The sequence below is a fragment of the Mastigoproctus giganteus genome, chromosome 10 (genome assembly GCF_048544385.1).
Source record: "Mastigoproctus giganteus isolate SK-2022 chromosome 10, ASM4854438v1, whole genome shotgun sequence".
NCBI classification, from domain to species: Eukaryota; Metazoa; Arthropoda; class Arachnida; order Uropygi; family Thelyphonidae; genus Mastigoproctus; species Mastigoproctus giganteus.
Genome location: NC_143584.1, coordinates 51,688,330 through 51,708,339, shown reverse-complemented (window position 1 = coordinate 51,708,339; position 20,010 = coordinate 51,688,330). Strand labels below are relative to the sequence as shown.

The 20,010-nt window shown below is 38.8% G+C and overlaps 1 protein-coding gene across 2 annotated transcripts in view; it reads right to left on the bottom strand.

The window, feature by feature from the left end:
• The window catches only part of LOC150079033 (twitchin-like), a 2,795,346-nt gene that overhangs the window by 2,169,799 nt on the left and 605,537 nt on the right, over positions 1 to 20,010 (bottom strand). For both annotated transcript variants that reach the window (XM_090382361.1, XM_090382360.1), the window contains one exon: positions 8,405 to 8,511. In XM_090382361.1, the coding sequence (XP_090238487.1) occupies positions 8,405 to 8,511 (107 nt within the window). The remainder of the gene's footprint in view (positions 1 to 8,404; positions 8,512 to 20,010) is intronic.

The following is a 20,010-nucleotide window of genomic DNA, read 5'->3' as shown; positions in this document are numbered from 1 at the left end:
TCTGTTTTGAGCACTGGCCATCCATTTACTACTCGAAAACTCATGAATTTCATCTATCATCTCCGCCTTTGTCTTCCAGGTTTTCTTCTAGCTCCTCTTGGATACCATTCCGTTATTTTCTTAGTCCATCTGTCATCATGTCTTCGAGCTATGTGTCCTGCCCAAGACCATTTTAGTTCTTAGTTTTGATAAGAATGTCCTTTACTTGAGTTTGCTGCCTAATCCATGTGTTTCTCTTCTTATCTAACAGTCTGATTCCTAATATGATTCGTTCCATTCTTCGCTGTGTAGTTCTCAGCTTCTCTTCCATTCTTTTGGTGAGTGCCCAAGTTTCACTTCCATAAGTCATGGTGGGGAGTATACATTGATTCATTATTTTACGTTTCAGACAAACTGGGATATTGCTCTTCAGTATGTGACTATATTTCCTGAATGCTATCCATCCAAAATTTATTCTTCTCTTGACTTCCAGCCATTTATCATTATTACAGCTAATAACTTGTCCCAGATAAGTATATGACTCCACCTTTTCAATTACTGCTCCTTCAATCATTATTTCCCTTTCCGTGGCATACTTGTTCATCATTACTTTTGTTTTAGCCATATTCATCTTTAGTCCAAAATCCTTACTAACTGTGCATAACTGATTAAGATTTTCCTCTAATTCTTTGGGATCGTGGCTTATGACCACAATGTCATCTGCAAATCGTAAATGGTTTAGGTACTCTCCGTTCACATTGACTCCTTTCTGTGACCAGTCTAATCTTCTGAAAGCTTCTTCAAGGGCAGCAGTAAACAGCTTCGGAGATATTGTGTCTCCTTGTCGAACTCCTTTCTCGATTTTAAATTTGCTACTGTCTTTGTCTAGTCTAATAAAGGATGTAGCACTCTCATATATTTTCTTCAAAATCATAATATATGGAGTATCTATGCCTTGTCTTTCCAGTACCCGAAACATTGCCTTATGCTGTATGGAGTCAAATGCCTTTTCATAATCCACAAATGCCAGGCATAATGGTGTTTTATATTCATTTGCTTTCTCCATTAGCTGTGATATTACGTGAAGGTGATCCATAGTTGAGAATCCTGTCCTAAAGCCAGCTTGCTCTTTCGGTTGATTCTCATCAAGTATTCTTTCTAATCTGTTAGTAATGACCCTTGTGAACAACTTGTAGATATGGGATAACAAGCTAATTGGTCTATAATTTCCAATTTCTGATTTATTTCCTTTCTTATGCAGCAAAACTATGATTGCATTATTCCACTGCTTAGGCATCACACCTTTTCTAGTGCACTTTGTGAAGAGCCTTGCCAGTTTTTGTGTTATGTCTCTTCCTCCCAATTTTAACAACTCTACAGTAACTTCATCTTCCCCCGGGGCTTTCCGATTCTTCATTTTCTTCAATGCATGTTCTACCTCATCAGGAAGAATATCGGGTATGTCGTATGTGTTGCTACTTTGCAATCCATCTTCCCCACTGCTGGTATCATTCCCTCGCTCCTTGTATAATTCTCTATAGTAGTCTTCTGCTATTTGAATTATGCCTTCTCTGCTGTTTATAAGTACGCCATCGCTATTCTTCAGTTTCAGTATCATTTGTCTTTCTGTATTACTGCTCATGGCTGCTGATTTAAATCCTTTGTTTTCCCTTAATGCTTGTTCTACTTTTCTTGTGTTAAATCTTCTTATGTCCTCTCTGAGTCTCTTTCTAATGGCTTTGCATAACTCAGTATACTCAATTTTCTCCCTGTCAGTGTTTTTCTTGCTCTTCATTTGTCGTCTTTGGTTCATCATGACAAGTGTTTCTTGACTAATTTTTTCTTCTTTGGATTTCTGTTTCCCTATAGGTTTCTTGGGCTTTATCACTTTCAGAAAGTTGTAATATTCCTCCTCGATATCTTGGTCCTGAGCAAATCAGCACATCGTTTTCCAAGTCTACTTGTCAATCAATATATCATTCTCGACTTTGCTCCAGACCGATAACACCTACCATCTGTTTACCGAGTAAGCAGAGCTATAGTGCCATATCGGTAAACTAATTTTCCACGTAAGTTATCCAATGTCTCTCGTCATTCTTGTGTTGGCTTTCTTTACCTTTGCTGGAAAAACAAACAAAGAAACTTCATGATCTGGGTCATAATCCTGATACACAGCAACACAAGCATCAAGTATGGAGCCAGCACCAACTACACTTACTTCAAAAGATGGTAGGCTCAGTACTCTATTCCCCCATTACTGGAAAAGGTTGAGACAATGCAAAGGTGTCTCAAAATTTTCATGACAAAAACAACAATCTCCCTAAAAAAAAGTCACTTCCAAGACAATCATACAGTTCATGACCACTTCAATCTGTTGGGGAATTGTTACTCCCTATTAATCACCCCATAATGATACTATTTTTACCTAATTCAGGATAGGTCCTAAACTCACCTGATATACTGAAAGAAAACATTTGATTCTTCATTTATTATGATCCCCAACATCATCTGCATATGCCACAGAGTTAACCCTACTATCCTCTGCAGGAGCTGGCAATAAAACCTTACAAATACACTGACTTTTATTAACTTTAAATAAAAACTCTAAGGCCAAATAGACCAATACAGAGGCTTAGCATTAGTAGAGGCATATGATGCAAGTAAGCAAGCTTATACAGCATCAGCCAAAAAAAAAAAAAAAAAACTTCCACTTCACCCCTCCATTCATACGAAATACCTGTCCAGCTGAGCCTTAAATTTATTTAGGCTATCAACCTCCACAACAAGGGATGGAAGTCTGTTTCACCAACCAACTACCCGCTGGCCAAAGGCAAATTTCTGCACATCTATCCTACATCTGTCTTTCCTCAATTTGAATTTATGCCCTTTCAGGTGATTATTCTGAGCAAGGGGAAAAATCCCATCAGCATTGAGCATGCTCAAACCATTCAAGGCTTTATTATTATTATTATTATTAGTATAAGGTGCAAGGAAGCCTGAGGCTTATGCAGCACCAGCCAAAAAAAAAAAAAAAATTTCTGAATTATCCTGAGAGAGAGAGAGAGAACAAGAATCAGAAGTAGAAAGAAATCACCAAGAAAGAGAAGAATGATGATATCCAGCTCAGAACACTAGGTGTGCCAAGCCATACTCACCAGATGTGAGCCCCTGGGGTTAGACAGTTATACACCTCTATCAGATCACCTCGCAGGTGCCTAGTCTCCAGACATTGTAATTTGCAAAACTTAAGCCTTTCTTCGTAAGAGCAACCCTTTGTTCCATTCACTAATCTTGTTGCCCTCCTCTGTACTCGTTCCAGCAGCTCTACATTCTTCTTGAAATGAGGCCTCCAGACCTGTATACAGTACTCAAGATGTGGCCTGACCTGACCATTGCCTTATACAAGGGAATAATCACTTTCTTATCCCTGCTATAAAAATTCATGTATATCATTGACAATACACCATCAGCTACTCTTGCAGCCCGTCTGCACTGCTCAGAGAACTTCGTATCACACAATTACCCGCACAATTACCCCCAGGTCCTTTTCATTCTCTACCACTGTCAGTGTAGTACCACAGAGTTGATACGTTGCTCTGGGGTTGCTGTTTCCCATATAGTACTTAACATTTGTCAATGTTAAACTTCATTGCCACCTCTCAGCCCATCTGCTCAACCTTTCCAGATCCTGTTGCAGCAGTGTCCTTAACTACCCTGCCAACCTTTGTATCGTCTGCAAACTTGGACATTATTAGCTTGATGTACCATCATCAATATTATTTATAAATACAGAAAACAATAATGGACCCAACACTGAACCCTTAGGGACTCCACTAATAACATTAGTCCACGATGAGCAGTGTCCATTGATTACCATTCTCTGTCTTCTCCCCCTCAACCACCCCTTTATCCATAGCAGCAATTTGCCTCCAATGCCACACTGTTCCAATTTGTGCAGTAGTCTTCCATGTGCAACAGTATTAAAAGCCTTTCTAAGATCTAAGTCAAAGAATAATCTTTGCAGAGAATAATCTTTGATATAATATCAAAGTTATTCTCTGCATCCAGCTCTTTTGTGACTGCATCATAGTATCCAATCAAATTGGTCAGGCAGACTTCCCCTTAACAAACCAATGCTGTGTTTGAGCTATAATTGAAGTCTTGTCTAGATGATCCAGCAGTGCTTCTTTAACCAGTGCCTCATTAATTTTCCTGGAACAGAAGTTAAACTCATAGGTCTATAATTACTTGTTTCAGCCTTTGATCCTCCTTTGTGAATTGGGGTCGGTCACATTTGCACATTTCCAGTCTATGGGTACCTCCCCTGAGTCCAAGGAAGCTCTCATAATTATGGCTAAGGGTTTGCTTACTTCCTTTGCTGCCTCCTTTAATATAACTGGATAGATCCCATCCACCCCAAAATGGACACTCTTAATGGACACCCCTACTTGACTACAATGAAACCATGTTTAGTCAGACAACTACCCTTTATTTTTAAACATGTAGGGGGCTGTAGCATGCAATGCCTTAATAGCTACGCACAGCATGACACCAGTCTATTTGTCACAAAAAATTAAACAAATACAAGTGAGAGTTACTGTTAAAGGCACTTGCAGAGTTCCCTGACCAAAATGAAAAACAATCCTACAAGTTGTAACTATTAAATAATAAGACAATTGTAATAAAATAAATATAATGAGATATTTCATACCTTACAAGTACTTAAGAGTCTTCTCATTCTATGATTTTCATTCAAAATTTTTGGCACCATCTTGGCACACCCATTTCTCAAGTGTAAATTTTCAATTAAAATCTGTTTAACTGTTTATTTGTCCATATTGAGTTCTGATGCAACCATGGTCACTTCTAATCAATACCCCTTACACAGTCCACATTTTCATTGGTTTTCATATCATTGGTTTTGGATATTGGACAGCATGGTTTCATCATCTTCCACAGTCTAGCTTGTTTCAAAAAATCTTTTACGTCAATCAAACACATGAGAGCTCTTGACATAGTCTTTTTCCATAAACTTTAAAGTAACAATCCTAACTTTCAGTTGGTGTTTTCTTTAATTTTCTTAAAATTTTGAGGTTGATTCATTATTTGATTCTTTTGTCTGTCATTTTTCTGGCAAACTGCAAAAACTATAAGGTAATGAAAACCTGTCACATTGCAAAGTGAATGAGCGAGCTGGACCATGACCTGGAAGACCACTAGGGAAAGGTTCAAGGTTAATTGATGTGCCTCTGTTTCACAGGTAGATTAGTGGCTGCATGGGCAGTTATTTAATAACCACACCATGTATACCTATTTCTCTTAAAAATAACATTAAAATCTAAACTCCTTCCTGGCACTCCAACTGACTGCTCAGAATAAACTGGTTTACGTGTTTCTGTAACTGCTCATTTAAAATATCTGAATATATCTTATAGTCTGAATTTGTCAAAATAATGAACCAATATATATAAATAATAATTTGAATCAATTCTTTATATCTCTACTATCATCCCCCCCACTACAAATTTCAAGAATATGCTATGTCCCTCTACAAACTTTGGCAAGCCTTTGCCCATCTAAAGAAGGAATTAAAACTTCTAACAACAGTGATGTATGGGTGGGGGGAGGGGAACAGGTCCAAAAAGTGTTTATAAAACTCAACAATATATATACCCATGGTATCATATCATTTATTCTTCAAAATCCTCTCAAACTTCACGTAGCTATATTCAAAGGATTATCTTGTTGCACTTTCAGTGTCTCAAAGAAACAACCAATATCCCATCCCACTAGTAGCTCTATTCCCTGACATCCAATATAAAGATCCTCACACCCATGAGCCAAAACATTATGACCATCTACATAATACCTAATACCACCACCTTTCACCATGATAACCACTTGCACACACCATGGCATCAACTCCATGAGACCATGGAAGGTGTCCTCAGGTATCCTTGACCAGCTGGACAGAAAGATGCCCTGGAGTTCGGCAATGGAGCAAGGCACTGATAGACTGGCAAATGCTGCATTCCACCTCATCTCACAATGTTCAATGGGATTAATATCAGGGGAATCTGGCAGCCAGGGCAGCACATGAAATGCTTCGACACGATGCTCGAACCATTCCTGCACAATGCAGGCCTTGAAACAAGAGGGTTGTCATGCTGAAAGAATCCAGTGTCATCTGAATACACAGCACCATGTGGGCAAAAACGTGATCCAAAACAATGCCAAGTTAGGATTTGGCAGTAAGGATGTGTTCAGTGGGGGATGACAGGACCATGATGCCCATGAAAACATCCCCCCCAAATCACCATACCACTGACAACAAATTAGACTGCACAGTTTGTCTAATGTGCAGTCTAATTGCAGCTGTTCACCTGCTAGCTGTCAAATATGCACCATTCCATTATCATGATGGAGCTGGAATCTTGATTCATCAGACCAGCGACTCTTTTTCAGTCATCTATGTCCAGGAACAGCACTCCCATGCAGAGGCGTCAATGACAGTCAGTCAACATGGGCACATAAACAGATTGCCTACTCCATAGGCATATCTACAAGAGCATCAGCTAGATAGCGTGCTCGGAAACATTTCTCTGTATACACAGGTTGTAGTCTGCTGTTGACTGAGGGTTGTGACCCATCTGTTGTCATGGTCAGCATGTGCCAACTGACATTTACCTCTACTGTCCACTAGTGGTGATCTTTCCATTCCAGTACGCTGGGCGGTTGTGTGTCCCACTTCGGACCATTCTCACCAAACCTTCACTATAACAGACTTTGAACAGCAAACAAATGTCTGTGGTTGCTAAGATGTTGGCCCCTAACTTCCTAGTGCCACAACTCATTCCCAAATCAAACACCATCATGTCCTTCCCTTTCTTAAATGCACAGGCTTCAGACTGACAGGCATACTCATGCAGTCACTATATATGCTACGCCTGGTCAGTTATAGCATTTCTAGGTGCTGCAGGATGCATCCAGTGATGGAGATAAAGGTGGTCATAATGTTTTGGCTCATCAATGTATGCTTAGAATGGCTGTATAATTTCTTCCTCTAAATCTGTTTCCCTAATACCTGACTCCACCTTTAAATATCATTTCCCTCAAGTCAAACCTTCCTTCTCTGATCAAAAAAGAAATAAAACCTGCAACAAAAAAAATGATAAATAAATAAACCTGCAGGTTTATTTTATTTTTTAGAAAAGGGGATAAACCTTCTACAGGTTATCCCCTTCTCTAGAAACACCTACTCCTGTAATGATGATTTTGGTCCATTTTTCCAAGTGTATTCCAATCTCTTCCTGCACTTCTGACTTATACTTCTTGGATCCGTATATACTTTCTTTAAAAATAAAAAAATAAAAAAATCAAGAGTAACATGATGTAGCCAAGTGGCCAACACAGAATGCTGTAGTACACACCCATTTAAGTTTACTGGTTCACACTCATGTGGCCACTAAATACAGTGAATGACAATATTTTTGTCATTATGCTTACTTGTAAACTCTTCTGACCTATGTGGTCATTCCAGAGTATAAAGAGATGATTTATTTATTAAAATGCTATCTAAATATATAAATACTACAGTCAGGGGCAGGCTGTCCCGAGGGTGCAAGGGGTGCAGTGCACCCAGGCACCAACGTTCAAGGGGCACCTGGAAACCTGAAACTTACATACACATACGAAGAAAATTTTAAATGGGAGGCACGTGATTTGCACCCAGGCGCCACATTCCCTAGGAACTCCTCTGACTACAGTAGTTCAAATACGAAAGAGATGTTTCCAATAAAATTTTAATTTTATTGGCAAAAGTGTTTATCTCTTCTTTTTTATGTAAACACTTTTGCATCTTTCTGCCAACTTCCAAATGCCTTTTTAGAAGAAGTTTTCATGCTCAAATTATTTCAAATAAGGTCACCAATCTTTTGAGCAGTTGCAGAATTCACAATTATTCTCTGTCACTAAAGATGAAGTTTGTTTGCCATATTTTTATTGAAGCCATTGCACCACTTTATACTTATAATTCTGATAATCCTTCATCAGAACCTTCAACTCTTATTAAATCAATTAAAAATCATAAAATCACAAAAAAACTTGATATTAAGTAGAGATTAAAACAACTCTTGTGCCTGATATGGCTAATGCTCCCCATCCACCTGATGATGTCACCATAATTGTTATTCTATGTTTCTTAATATGGCAAATAAAAACAAAAAAATCTCCTTCATATTTAAACTATTCACATATAATAAAATGCAAAAATATACTTCTGTCCACCCTATATCATGCAAAATAGGGAGTAAACACACAAAAAAGACTAATCTGAAAATTATATACATCTCTGCATATACTCGTGAATGAAAATCCTACAACCTTTACCCTCTGATATACAAAACAATATATAAAAAAATTTTACCTAGCTCTTCGCACATCTGCACTACCTCGTCTTTTCTGCCTAATTTCCAGTACTTCACCAGGACGTAACTTCTTTGTTTTTCCTGTTTCATCAACGGCAAGTCCTTTCTGAAATTAAAGGCTTCATTAGTAATAATATTAGAAAAATGATGCAAGAAAGCAAGGTAATGTAATATCATACAAAAAGAAATGTAACCCATGACACTTCTTCACTCACATCATTTATCTGTTTCTTCTAAGGACTATTTCCTCTTTATCCAGTCCATTTTTAAATTTAGATAAATTTCCTAGCCATAAAACTTGGCAAGAGTTTATTGTGACAGTAAATTACTATTTGGCTAAAAGCAAATTTTCAAACATAAATACCACAATTATCTTTTATTAATTTTAATGTCTTCCCTTGCATATGCTACCTGAGATCAGGAAGAGATGCTTTCAGCATTTAGTTCATTCTGAAACTAAAATACTATCAATCCTTCTAAAGCCTTAAAATACTTCAATAGGTCACTACACATACATGTATTGTTTCCAAAAAATAAATAAGTAATGAACAGAACTGAAGCCTTTCTTTGCAAGAATATCCTTTTGTGCCCATAACCAATCTTGCTGTAGTCCTCTTGCACCCTTTTAGAAAATGCATATGTTTGAATACAATCCATTTCCTTCTTTTTTTTTTTTTTTTTTAAACATAATTTGAGCCAAAATACATAACTTGGCATGTTTTTCAAACTTCATCTAAAAAATGGAAATGATTCTCTGCAAATTTCATCCACTGGAGAGACAGTTTGCATTTAAATATTGATGCCAATTGTTTAAAGATACTTATTCCCTTTGAACAAGAAAAAAAAAATAATGAAAATAACCATTTCAATATTTTACCAATGAAAAACACTGAACTGATTTTTTTTTCTTTTTTTTTTTTCACCTTTTTAATTGTTTAATTATGCCTGAAGAAAAATTACTCATGACTATAAAATCTACTCTTTTCAGGCAGCAGGGGAGAGAAAGCAGTAACTTTACAACACATGGAGAGGTGATATTTCGTCTATTCTGTTCAAAATAAATGAATTGCGTTAAAAATAGTTAATCAACATGAAGCACCACTGCTCACAAGAATGAAAATAAAGGCAAAACATGTTGGTCTCTATTGTCACATCTAACGTTAAGCATACTTCTTCAAAATCATATAGGTAGGACTTTGTTCTCAAAGTCTGTGTAGAAAACCAATTTGTAAAAATATACTCTTAGAAAAACTGACTGCTCCATCTTTCTGTTCATTCCTAGAGAAACATTCTAATTGATCAGTTCCTAACAAATTCGCCCTATGTAAGATTTACATAAGTGGTTTTAACTCCAATCTGATGCAAAAATGTAGCTGATAATTTTGCACAGCTGATGTTAGACAAAACTACCAAAATGTGTGGCAGTTGGACAGTAACAAAATGTGTAAACCCCAACTTTTAGGTTGCAAAATGCTGGAAAGAATAACACAAAAATGCTTGATCTGTGAATAATTCCTAAACTTTTATACCTAAAGGTACAAATGATAAAGTATACTCATTGTGGTATCCTTTATCATAATGGATATCATCATTGGGAAGGCTGGCAAAAAAATTACTGGAACTAAACCATTAACAGAAGAGACTGCTTCTACTGGGATGGGATACACTTAAACAGAAAAGGTGCAAGAATATTTGCTGATGCTATCGAGGCAGTGTTAGGTGGGTCGGAAAACTGCTAGCTTGGGGGGAGGATACAAAGACTAATAGATTAACAGTAGCCAATGGGAGAGGTGAAAGTGATTCTTGCACTGCTTCTATTGGAATGAGCAGCAGCCACCTGGAAAACAAGATGCAGGATATTGCAGAGACTGCTGGGAGTCACTGCGGTACAAGTAAACAGATAGGTTGTATTAGGGTAGCTAAGAATAGGAACAGGTGCATGTATATTTGCATGTACACCAATGCTAGGAGTTTGGTAAATAAATTTGATGAATTTGAGGTATTGCTCACAACATCAAAGGCAGATATTGTTGGGTTATCAGAGACATGGTGTCATACAGATATAAGGGATATGCAGAACTGGAATTTGGGGAGTACAATATGTACAGAAAGGATAGACAGGATAGGAAGGGAGGAGGGGTTATGCTATTAGTTAAGAAATACATAAAATCCAAGGAAGTGAAGCCAGTCGACATCGCTGGACAGTGCAGTGTCGAGTCAGTTTGGTGTGACATAGGCATTGGGAGATCAAAATTGAGAGTAGGAGTGTGTTATAGGCCTAATGACTCTGATGAGTATAATAAGAAACTGTACATGGAAATAGAGTGTGCCAGTAAATCAGAGTCTTATAATGGGGGATTTTAATTTCGCAGATATTGACTGGAATTGGTGGGTTGGTCACTCGCACACTAGCAAGGTTTTTGTGGATTTATTGGATGATTGTTTTCTAAATCAGCATGTTCGGGAGGCAACTAGAGGGAGTAATACTCTTGATTTGATTATCAGTAGTGATTCTTCATGCATTAAGAATCTGCAGGTAAATGAACCACTAGGTGGCAGTGATCACAGTGTGCTAAAGTGGGATTTACTCAAAGAGGTAACTACCATTAGGGGTAAAGGGAAGGGTTATTGCTTTCGTAAAGGTGACTACGATGGAATGAGACAGTATTTAAATTCTATACAGTGGGACCAACTGATGATGTTACCAACAGCAAATTCAAAATGGGAAGAATACAAAGAACTTATCTTGGAAGCTACTAGGCTTTACATACCAACTAAGAAATACTGTTCAAGGTTTAGGCCTAAATGGATGTCAGATGAACTAATGAGACATAGGGCAGAGAAGAAAAATGCATGGGATACATATAAATTAACATGTGACACAGAAGCTTATGATAGATATAAGCTGATCTGTAACCAAGTTACAAAGGAGGTTAGGCAAGTGAAGGCAGATTACGAGAAATCTTTGTGAAAGGATGCAAAGAGTTCTTTACTTATGTAAACTCTAGAAGGAAGGGGATGAATCAGATTGGTCCACCTGATATCGATGTTTCAACTGCTGATGATCCTGCTCAGGTAGCTAACAAACTAAATGAATATTTGGCATCGACATTCACACATGAGGAGTTATTCAGGGAGTGAAATGCCAGAGGTGTATTCAACTCTGGCAGTAAGTTGGATAATCTTGTAATAACTGAGAGTAAAGTGGAGGATAAATTGCTGAAGATAAACACAAGAAAGGAACCTGGGGTGGATGGAATCAATCCAGTTATATTAAAGGAGGCAGCAGAGGAAGTAAGCAAACCCTTAGCCATAATTATGAGAGCTTCCCTGGACTCAGCCTGTCACCCCCAAATGCAGAGGATGCAGAAAGGTCGGGGAATGACCACCGCATATTCCCGGAGCAATATAGCCTTAGCTGCTAATGCTCCTAAAAACCAAATAACAACAACAACATCCCTGGACTCAGGGGAGGTACCCATGGACTAGAGATGTGAAAATGTGACCCCAATCCACAAAGGAGGATTAAAGGGAGACACAGGTAATTACAGACATGTTAGTTTAAACAGGTGCCTCCATAGCCAAGTAGTCGGGAGCGGGAGTGCACACGCTCTTTGAGTAGACCAGGGTTCAAGCCCTTTATTGCTGAATATGGTTGATCTGCCAGTCCGCACTGGACCAGTGTGGCACATTATGGGCCATTTCCCTCAGCATGAATTGTTGACCATCCTGCAGTGGGTTGATAATGGCTGCACTTTACCTTTTTTTTTTTTTTTTTTTTTTTTTTTAGTTTAACTTCTGTTCCAGGGAAATTAATGGAGGCACTGGTTAAAGAAGCTTTGCAGGATCATCTAGACAAGACTTCAGTTATAGCTCGGACACGGCATGCGTTTGTTAAGAGGAAGTCTTGTCTGACTAATTTGATTGGATACTATGATGTAGTCACAAAGGAACAGGATGCAAAGAATAACTCTGATATCATCATATATTTGGATCTTAGAAAAGCCTTTAATACTGTTGCACATATAAGACTACTGCACAAATTGGAGCAGTGTGGCATTGGAGGCAAATTGCTGCTATGGATAAAGGGATGGTTGAGTGGGAGAAGACAGAGAGTGGTAATTAATGGACACTGCTCTTCGTGGACTAATGTTATTAGTGGAGTCCCTCAAGGTTCAGTGTTGGGTCCATTGTTGTTTTCTGTATTTATAAATTATATTGATCATGGTATATCAGGCTTAATATCCAAGTTTGCAGACAATACGAAGGTTGGCGGGGTTGGTAATGACACTAATGACAGTACACTACTGCAACAGGATCTAGAAAAGTTGAGCAGATGGGCTGAGAGGTGGCAAATGAAGTTTAACATTGACAAATGTAAAGTACTACATATGGGAAGCAATAATCCCAGAGTAACGTATCAACTCTGTGGCACCACACTGACAGTGGTAGAGAATGAAAAGCACCTGGGGGTAATTGTGCAGGCAGATATGAATTTTTCTGAGCAGTGCAGACGGTCTGCAAGAGTAGCTCATGGTGTCTTGTCAATGATGTACAGGAATTTTTCTAGCAGGGATAAGGAGGTGATCCCTTTTTATAAGGCAATGGCCAGGCCACACCTTGAGTACTGTATACAGGTCTGGAGGCCTTATTTTAAGAACGATGTAGAGCTGTTGGAAATGGACTGCACTTTCGGAAATGACTCAGCAAACGGAAAAGGACTATGACTTTGGGATGCTGGAATATTCAAGGCCTTTCAACTAAAAGAAACTTTCTTTCGGATGAACTGCAAAAATTCAAGTTAGACATCGTCGTGTTATCAGAGACAAAGAAAAAGGATGTGGAGAGGAAATAATGGGAGAATACTACCATTTTAATGAAAGAATGATCTCATTGGAACTGAAAATGTACAGGAGAGAAATATGTATTTTGGGAATATACAAAGGGTACTAGGAAAGTTTTGCAATACGACGCAACAATGAATCACAGGAAGCTGCTTGTTGGTACATGTTGAGACATGTTCATACGTGCATAGTAGCCGCCGCGCCAAGTCGATGGGCTCAGTTATTCATTAGTAGTGAGAGTGTAAAGTGCTTGCGATGGCATCGTGGTCACGAAATGAGATAAGGACAGTTTTGCGGTATAATTTCGTGCGTGGTTTAACCACAGACCAGTGCTTAGAAGAAATGATTCTTGCACTAGATGATGATTGTCCACATCGTACAACAATATTCAGGTGGTGTAGAGAATTCCAAAGGGGAAATTTCACTCTGGAGGATTCGGAGAGGCCGGGAAGGCCACGAACGTCAGTTACGGAGGAAAACGTTACTGCTGTGAGGAAAATGCTTGACGAAAACAGGCAAGTGACCTACCAACAGATAGAGGATACATTGGGCCTAAATGCACCAGCAATTCGTTCGATTCTGCAAGATCATTTGCACGTGAAGAAACTTTGTTCTCTCTGGGTGCCGCATCAACTGACTGAAGAGCAGATGACACGACGTGTGACTTGGTGCCGGGAGATGTTAAAAAAGTTTGATAAGGGACAATCTCCGTATGTGAACAACATCGTGACAGGTGACGAGACTTGGCTGTACTATTACGATCTGCCGACCAAGGCTCAAAACAAAGTTTGGGTCTTTGATGATGGCGACACACCCGTAATTGTCAGAAAATCCCGATCTGTAAAGAAGAAAATGATAGCTGTATTTTTCAAATCGAGTGGAATTGTGGAACGTGTCGTTTTGGACACGCAGAAGACAGTCACAGCTAAGTGGTATACTGAACAATGCCTGCCTAAAGTCATTGGATCTATGAAGAACCTGCGGCCAAAGTCAAGAATGGACACCTGGTACCTCCATCACGATAATGCTCCAGCTCACCGCGCCAAAGCCTGCACCGAATATTTGACCACGACAGGACTGAAACTTCTCGAGCACCCTCCCTACAGTCCAGACCTTGCTCCCTGCGACTTTGCACTGTTCCCGCATGTGAAAATGAAGCTAAAAGGGAGGCGGTTTTCCTGTGATGAGGACCTTCTACGGGCTTGGGACAACGAGTGTGCTTTACTCCCTAGTGAAACTTGGCAGAACTGGTTTAAAGATTGGTTTCGGAGGATGGAGAGGTGTATTGAATGTAGAGGAAATTACTTTGAAAAAATTAAATAAACAAAGCTGTATTGCAAAACTTTCCTAGTACCCTTTGTATTCCCCGACTAATGACACCACCGATACCTTGAAGGATGAATTTTGGGAGGATATGAGAGAACTAATAGAAAAAATTCCTAAGAACAAAGAGTATTTCTAATGGGAGATTTCAATGCAAGAGTAGGAACTGAACAAATTGGCAAAGTTATTGGAAGATTTGGAGAGAAAGAGAGGAATGGTAACGGAGATAGACTATGCAATCTTTGTGAACAGTTCGACTTGAGAATAAACAACACATTTTTCCAACACAAGGATATCCATAAATATACTTGGTCACAGGAGACAAGACAAATTAGATCAGTTATAGATTACATTATTTCAAAACATTCAGGGACCTATGTATTGAAAGATGTCAGAGTTTATAGAGGAGCTGAATGTGGATCTGACCATTTCCTTGTTAAAACAACACTGAGGTGGAACTGGATTAATAAAATATGTGTGGACAACCAAGAATGCAGGGAAGGAGAAATGCTACAAGTGGATCAATTTAACATTGACCTACTCCAGGATGACAACATTAAAACCAACTTCACCCAGAGACTGGATGCTGCAATTAACATAGAGATAAAGATAATACTGAAGAAATCTACAAATATTTAAAAAATACTGTTAAAAAAATAGCTCATGAAATCCTAGGCAAAAAGAAGAGCCAAGGACCAAAAAAGACCTGGATTACAGAGAAAGTAAGAGCTGCTGTAGAGGAAAAGAAACTTGCATATCAGAAATGGCTGGGTGATAGGAATGATGCATATAGGAACATTTATGTTGAAAAAAAGAAAATAGTCAATTGGTTGGTAGTAGAAGCGAAAAATGAAGAATGAGAAAGGAAATGCGCAACTATTAATAGCAAATTGGGCTTCAAGCAATCAGCGGAATCATGGAAGTCCTTAAAGACTTGAGAAAACAGAATAAACACAATGCTGGTTTGCAATTAATACCTTTGAAAGACTGGACGGAGTATGAAGGACTTTTAAAAGAAGACCGGGAAGAGTTCAAGACGATGGAGGATTTTGGTGTAGAAGACTCGGGCTTAAAAGTTTCTGTTAGGGAAGTGGAACTCCTGCTAAAGGAAGGAAGGAATGGCAAATCACCTGGAGGAGTTTACATGGAACTTCTAAATGGAGGAAGAGGAGTGGCTGTTCTGATACAAAAACTGTTAAATAGTATACTGAGAGGAGAAAAAATACCGAAAGAAATGATAACAGGATATATTACATCAATTTATAAGAAGGGCAATTGGAAAAGCTGTTCAAATTACAGAGGAATATGCGTCCTGAACCTGCTGATAAAGATCCTTGAAAAATGGATCAGGAACCATTTAGAAGCCTGAATCGAGATATCAGAAGAACAAAGTGGTGTTTCAGCTGGGAGGTCGTGCATAGATCATATCTCAACAGTACGACAGATCCTTGAAAAATGCCAATCAAAAGGGGAAAAAAAATTTTTTTTTTTTTCATTCACCTTGATGACAGTGTTCCAAGAAAACTGTTATGGGAAGCACTGAAAGAGGCAAATATTGATGGACAACTGATTAACATTATTAAGGCAATTTACAGGAATAATAGATGCAGAATTAAAGTGGGATCAGCTTTGTCACCTGAATTCCACACTTCAAAAGGTTTATTACAAGGTTGTTGCATGTCACCAACACTTTTCAAAATTTATATCGACATCTGCCTAAGATCCTGGTCAAAAAAATGTAATAAAATGGGATTACTGATTAATAAGAACACCTATATTCACAATTTACTTTTTGCAGACGATCAGGTGGTGATAGCACAAGACTTACAAGATGCAAAGTATGCATGTCGTCAATTGTTTGAAGAATATAAACAATGGGGTCTAAAAATCAATTTTAGCAAGACTGAAATGTTGTCTTCAGGGCCAGGACACATTCTAAATATTGCAGGTTTTAAAATCAAACAAGTCAATAAATTCAAATATTTGGGATCAATCTTACAAAGTGATGGATCATCCCAAGCAGAAATCAATAAGAGAATTACAGACGGCAGAAAGGCTATCGGCATGTTAAACTGTTCTGTGGAGCAAAAATATCCTATATAAAACAAATAAACTTATATTTCAAACGATTGTACAAAGTCTTCTATTGTACGGGGCAGAAACCTGGACATTGAATAAGCGAGCGGAAAACAAACTGCTCTCCACAGAAATGGATTTTTAAAGACGCTCAGCAGGAACTTCTAGAAGAGACAGAAAACGGAATGAAGACATAAGGGAAAAAATGAAAGTGAAAAAGACTATTATTGACAGCATCAGAGAAATGCGTCTAACATGGCATGGACATGTAAAACGGATGCAAGAAAACAGATATCCAAAAGCTATCCTGGAAGAAGGAGAACAGGAAGACCTAGGAGGACATGGATGGATGGAGTACGGGAGTGCATGACAGCCTGAGGCTTAACCGACCAAGACACCTTGAACTGCACTTTATGGCGGGAAAAAATTCCTAACAATAAATAACTTGTAGGCTGAGGAAACCCACTGTAAATGGAAACACTCCTCTTGAAGAAGTATGTAGAGCTGTTGTAACGAGTACAGAGAAGGGCAACAAGATTAATGAATGGAACAAAGGGTTGCCCTTACGATGAAAGGCTTAAGTGTTACAAATTACAGTCTGGAGACTAGGCACCATGAGGTGATCTGATTGAGGTGTATAAAGCCTTGAATGGTTTGAGCATGCTCAATACGAATGGGATTCTTCCTCTTGCTCAGAATAATTGCTGAGAGGGGATAAATTCAAATTGAGGAAAGACGGTTGTTGGATAGATGTGCAGAAGTTAGCATTAACATTAGCATTAGTAGAGGCATTTGATGCAAGAAAGCAAGCTTATGCACCATAAGTCAAAAAAAAACAAAAAAAAAACCACTTCACACCTCTGTTCGTTTGAATTACCTGTCCAGCTGAGCCTTAAACTTATTTAGGCTCTCAACTTCCACGACAAAGGATAGAAGTCTATTCCACCAACCAACCGCACGCTGGCTAAAGGCAAATTTCCACACGCCTATCCTACATCTGTCTTTCCTCAATTTGAATTTATGCCGTCTCAGGTGATTATTCTGAGCAAGAGGAAGAATCCCATCAGCATTAAGCATACTCAAACCATTCAAGGCTTTATACACCTCTATCAGATCACCTCGCTGGTGCTTAGTCTCCAGACACTGTAATTTGCAAAACTTAAGCCTTTCTTCGTAAGAGCACACCTTTGTTCCATTCACTAATCTTGTTGCCCTTCTCTGTACTCGTTCCAGCAGCTCTACATCCTTCTTGATATAAGGGGTCCAGACCTGTATACAGTACTCTAGGTGTGGCCTGACAATTGCCTTATACAAGGGAATAATCACCTCCTTATCCCTACTAGAAAAATTCCTATATATCATTGACAATACACCATGAGCTACTCTTGTAGCCCGTCTGCACTGTCAGAGAACTTCATATCTGCCTGCACAACCACCCCCAGGTCCCTTTCATTCTCTACCAATGTCAGTGTGGTACCACAGAGTTGATACGTTGCTCTGGGTTTGCTGTTTCCCATATGTAGTACTTTACATTTGTCAATGTTAAACTTCATTTGCCACCTCTCAGCCCATCTGCTCAACCTTTCCAGAGCCTGTTGCAGCAGCAGCATAGTGTCAGTAGTGTCCTTGACAACCCTGCAAACCTTCGTATTGTCTGCAAACTTGGACATTAAGCTTGATATACCATCATCAATATCATTTATAAATACAGAAAACAATAATGGACCCAACACTGAACCCTGAGGGACTCCACTAATAACATTAGTCCACAATGAGAAGTGTCCATTGATTACCACTCTCTGTCTTCTCCCCCTCAACCACCCCTTTATCCACAGCAGCAATTTGCCTCCAATGCCACACTGTTCCAATTTGTGCAGCAGTCTTCCATGTGCAACAGTATCAAAAGCCTTTCTAAGATCCAAGTATATAATATCAAAGTTATTCCCTGCATCCAGTTCTTTTGTGACTGCATCATAGTATCCAATCAAATTGGTCAGGCAAGACTTCACCTTAACAAAACCGTGCTGTGTCTGAGCTATAACTGAAGTCTTGTCTAGATGATCCTGCAGTGCTTCTTTAACCAGTACCTCCATTAATTTTCCTGGAACAGAAGTTAAACTCACACGTCTATAATTACTTGTTTCAGCCTTTGATCCTCCTTTGTGAATTGGGGTCACATTTACAGATCTCCAGTCTGTGGGTACCTCACCTGAGTCCCAGGAAGCTCTCATAATTATGGCTAACGGTTTGCTTACTTCCTTTGCTGCCTCCTTTAATATAACTGGATAGATCCCATCCACTCCAGGTGCCTTTATTGTGTTTATCTTCAACAATTTCTCCTCCACTTTACTCTCAGTTATTACAAGATTCTCTAGCTTACTGCCAGAGTTGAATACACCTCAGGCATTCCCCTCGCTGAATAACTCCTCGTGTGTGAATGTCGATGCAAAATATTCATTTAGTTTGTTAGCTTCCTGTGCAGGATCAACAGTTGACCCATCGATATCAAGTGGACCAATCTGATTCATCCCCTTCCTTCTAGAGTTTACATAAGTAAAGAACTCTTTGCTGTTTTTCTTTGCATCCCTTGCCAAAGATTTCTCGTAATCTGCCTTCGCCTGCCTAACCTCCTTTGTAACTTGGTTACAGATCAATTTGTATCTATCATAGGCTTCTGTGTCACGTGTTAATTTGTATGTATCCCATGCATTTTTCTTCTCTGCCATATGTCTCATTAGTTCATCTGACATCCATTTAGGCCTAATCCTTGAACAATATTTCTTAGTTGGTATGTAAAGCCTAGTAGCTTCCAAGATAAGTTCTTTGAATGCTTCCCATTTTGAATTTGCTGTTGGTAACATCATCAAACGGTCCCACTGTATAGAATTTAAATACTGTCTCGGTCCATCGTAGTCGCCTTTACGAAAGCAATAACCGTTCTCTTTACCCCTAATGGTAGTTACCTCTTTGAATATATTCCACTTCAGCACACTGTAATCACTGCCACCTAGTGGTTCATTTATCTGCAAATTCTTAACGCATAAAGAATCACTACTGATAATCAAATCAAGAGTATTACTCCCTCTAGTTGTATCCATTAAATCCACAAAAGCCTTGCTAGTGTGTGAGTGACCAGCCCCCAAATTCCAGTCAATCTCTGGGAAATTAAAATCCCCCATTATAAGACTCTCTGATTTACTGGCCCACTCTATTTCTCCGAACAGTTTCTTATTATACTCATCAGAGTCATTAGGCCTATAGCACACTCCTACTCTCAATTTTGATCTCCCAATGCTTATGTCACACTAAACTGACTCGACACTGCACTGTCCAGCGATGTCGACTGTCTTCACTTTTTTTGG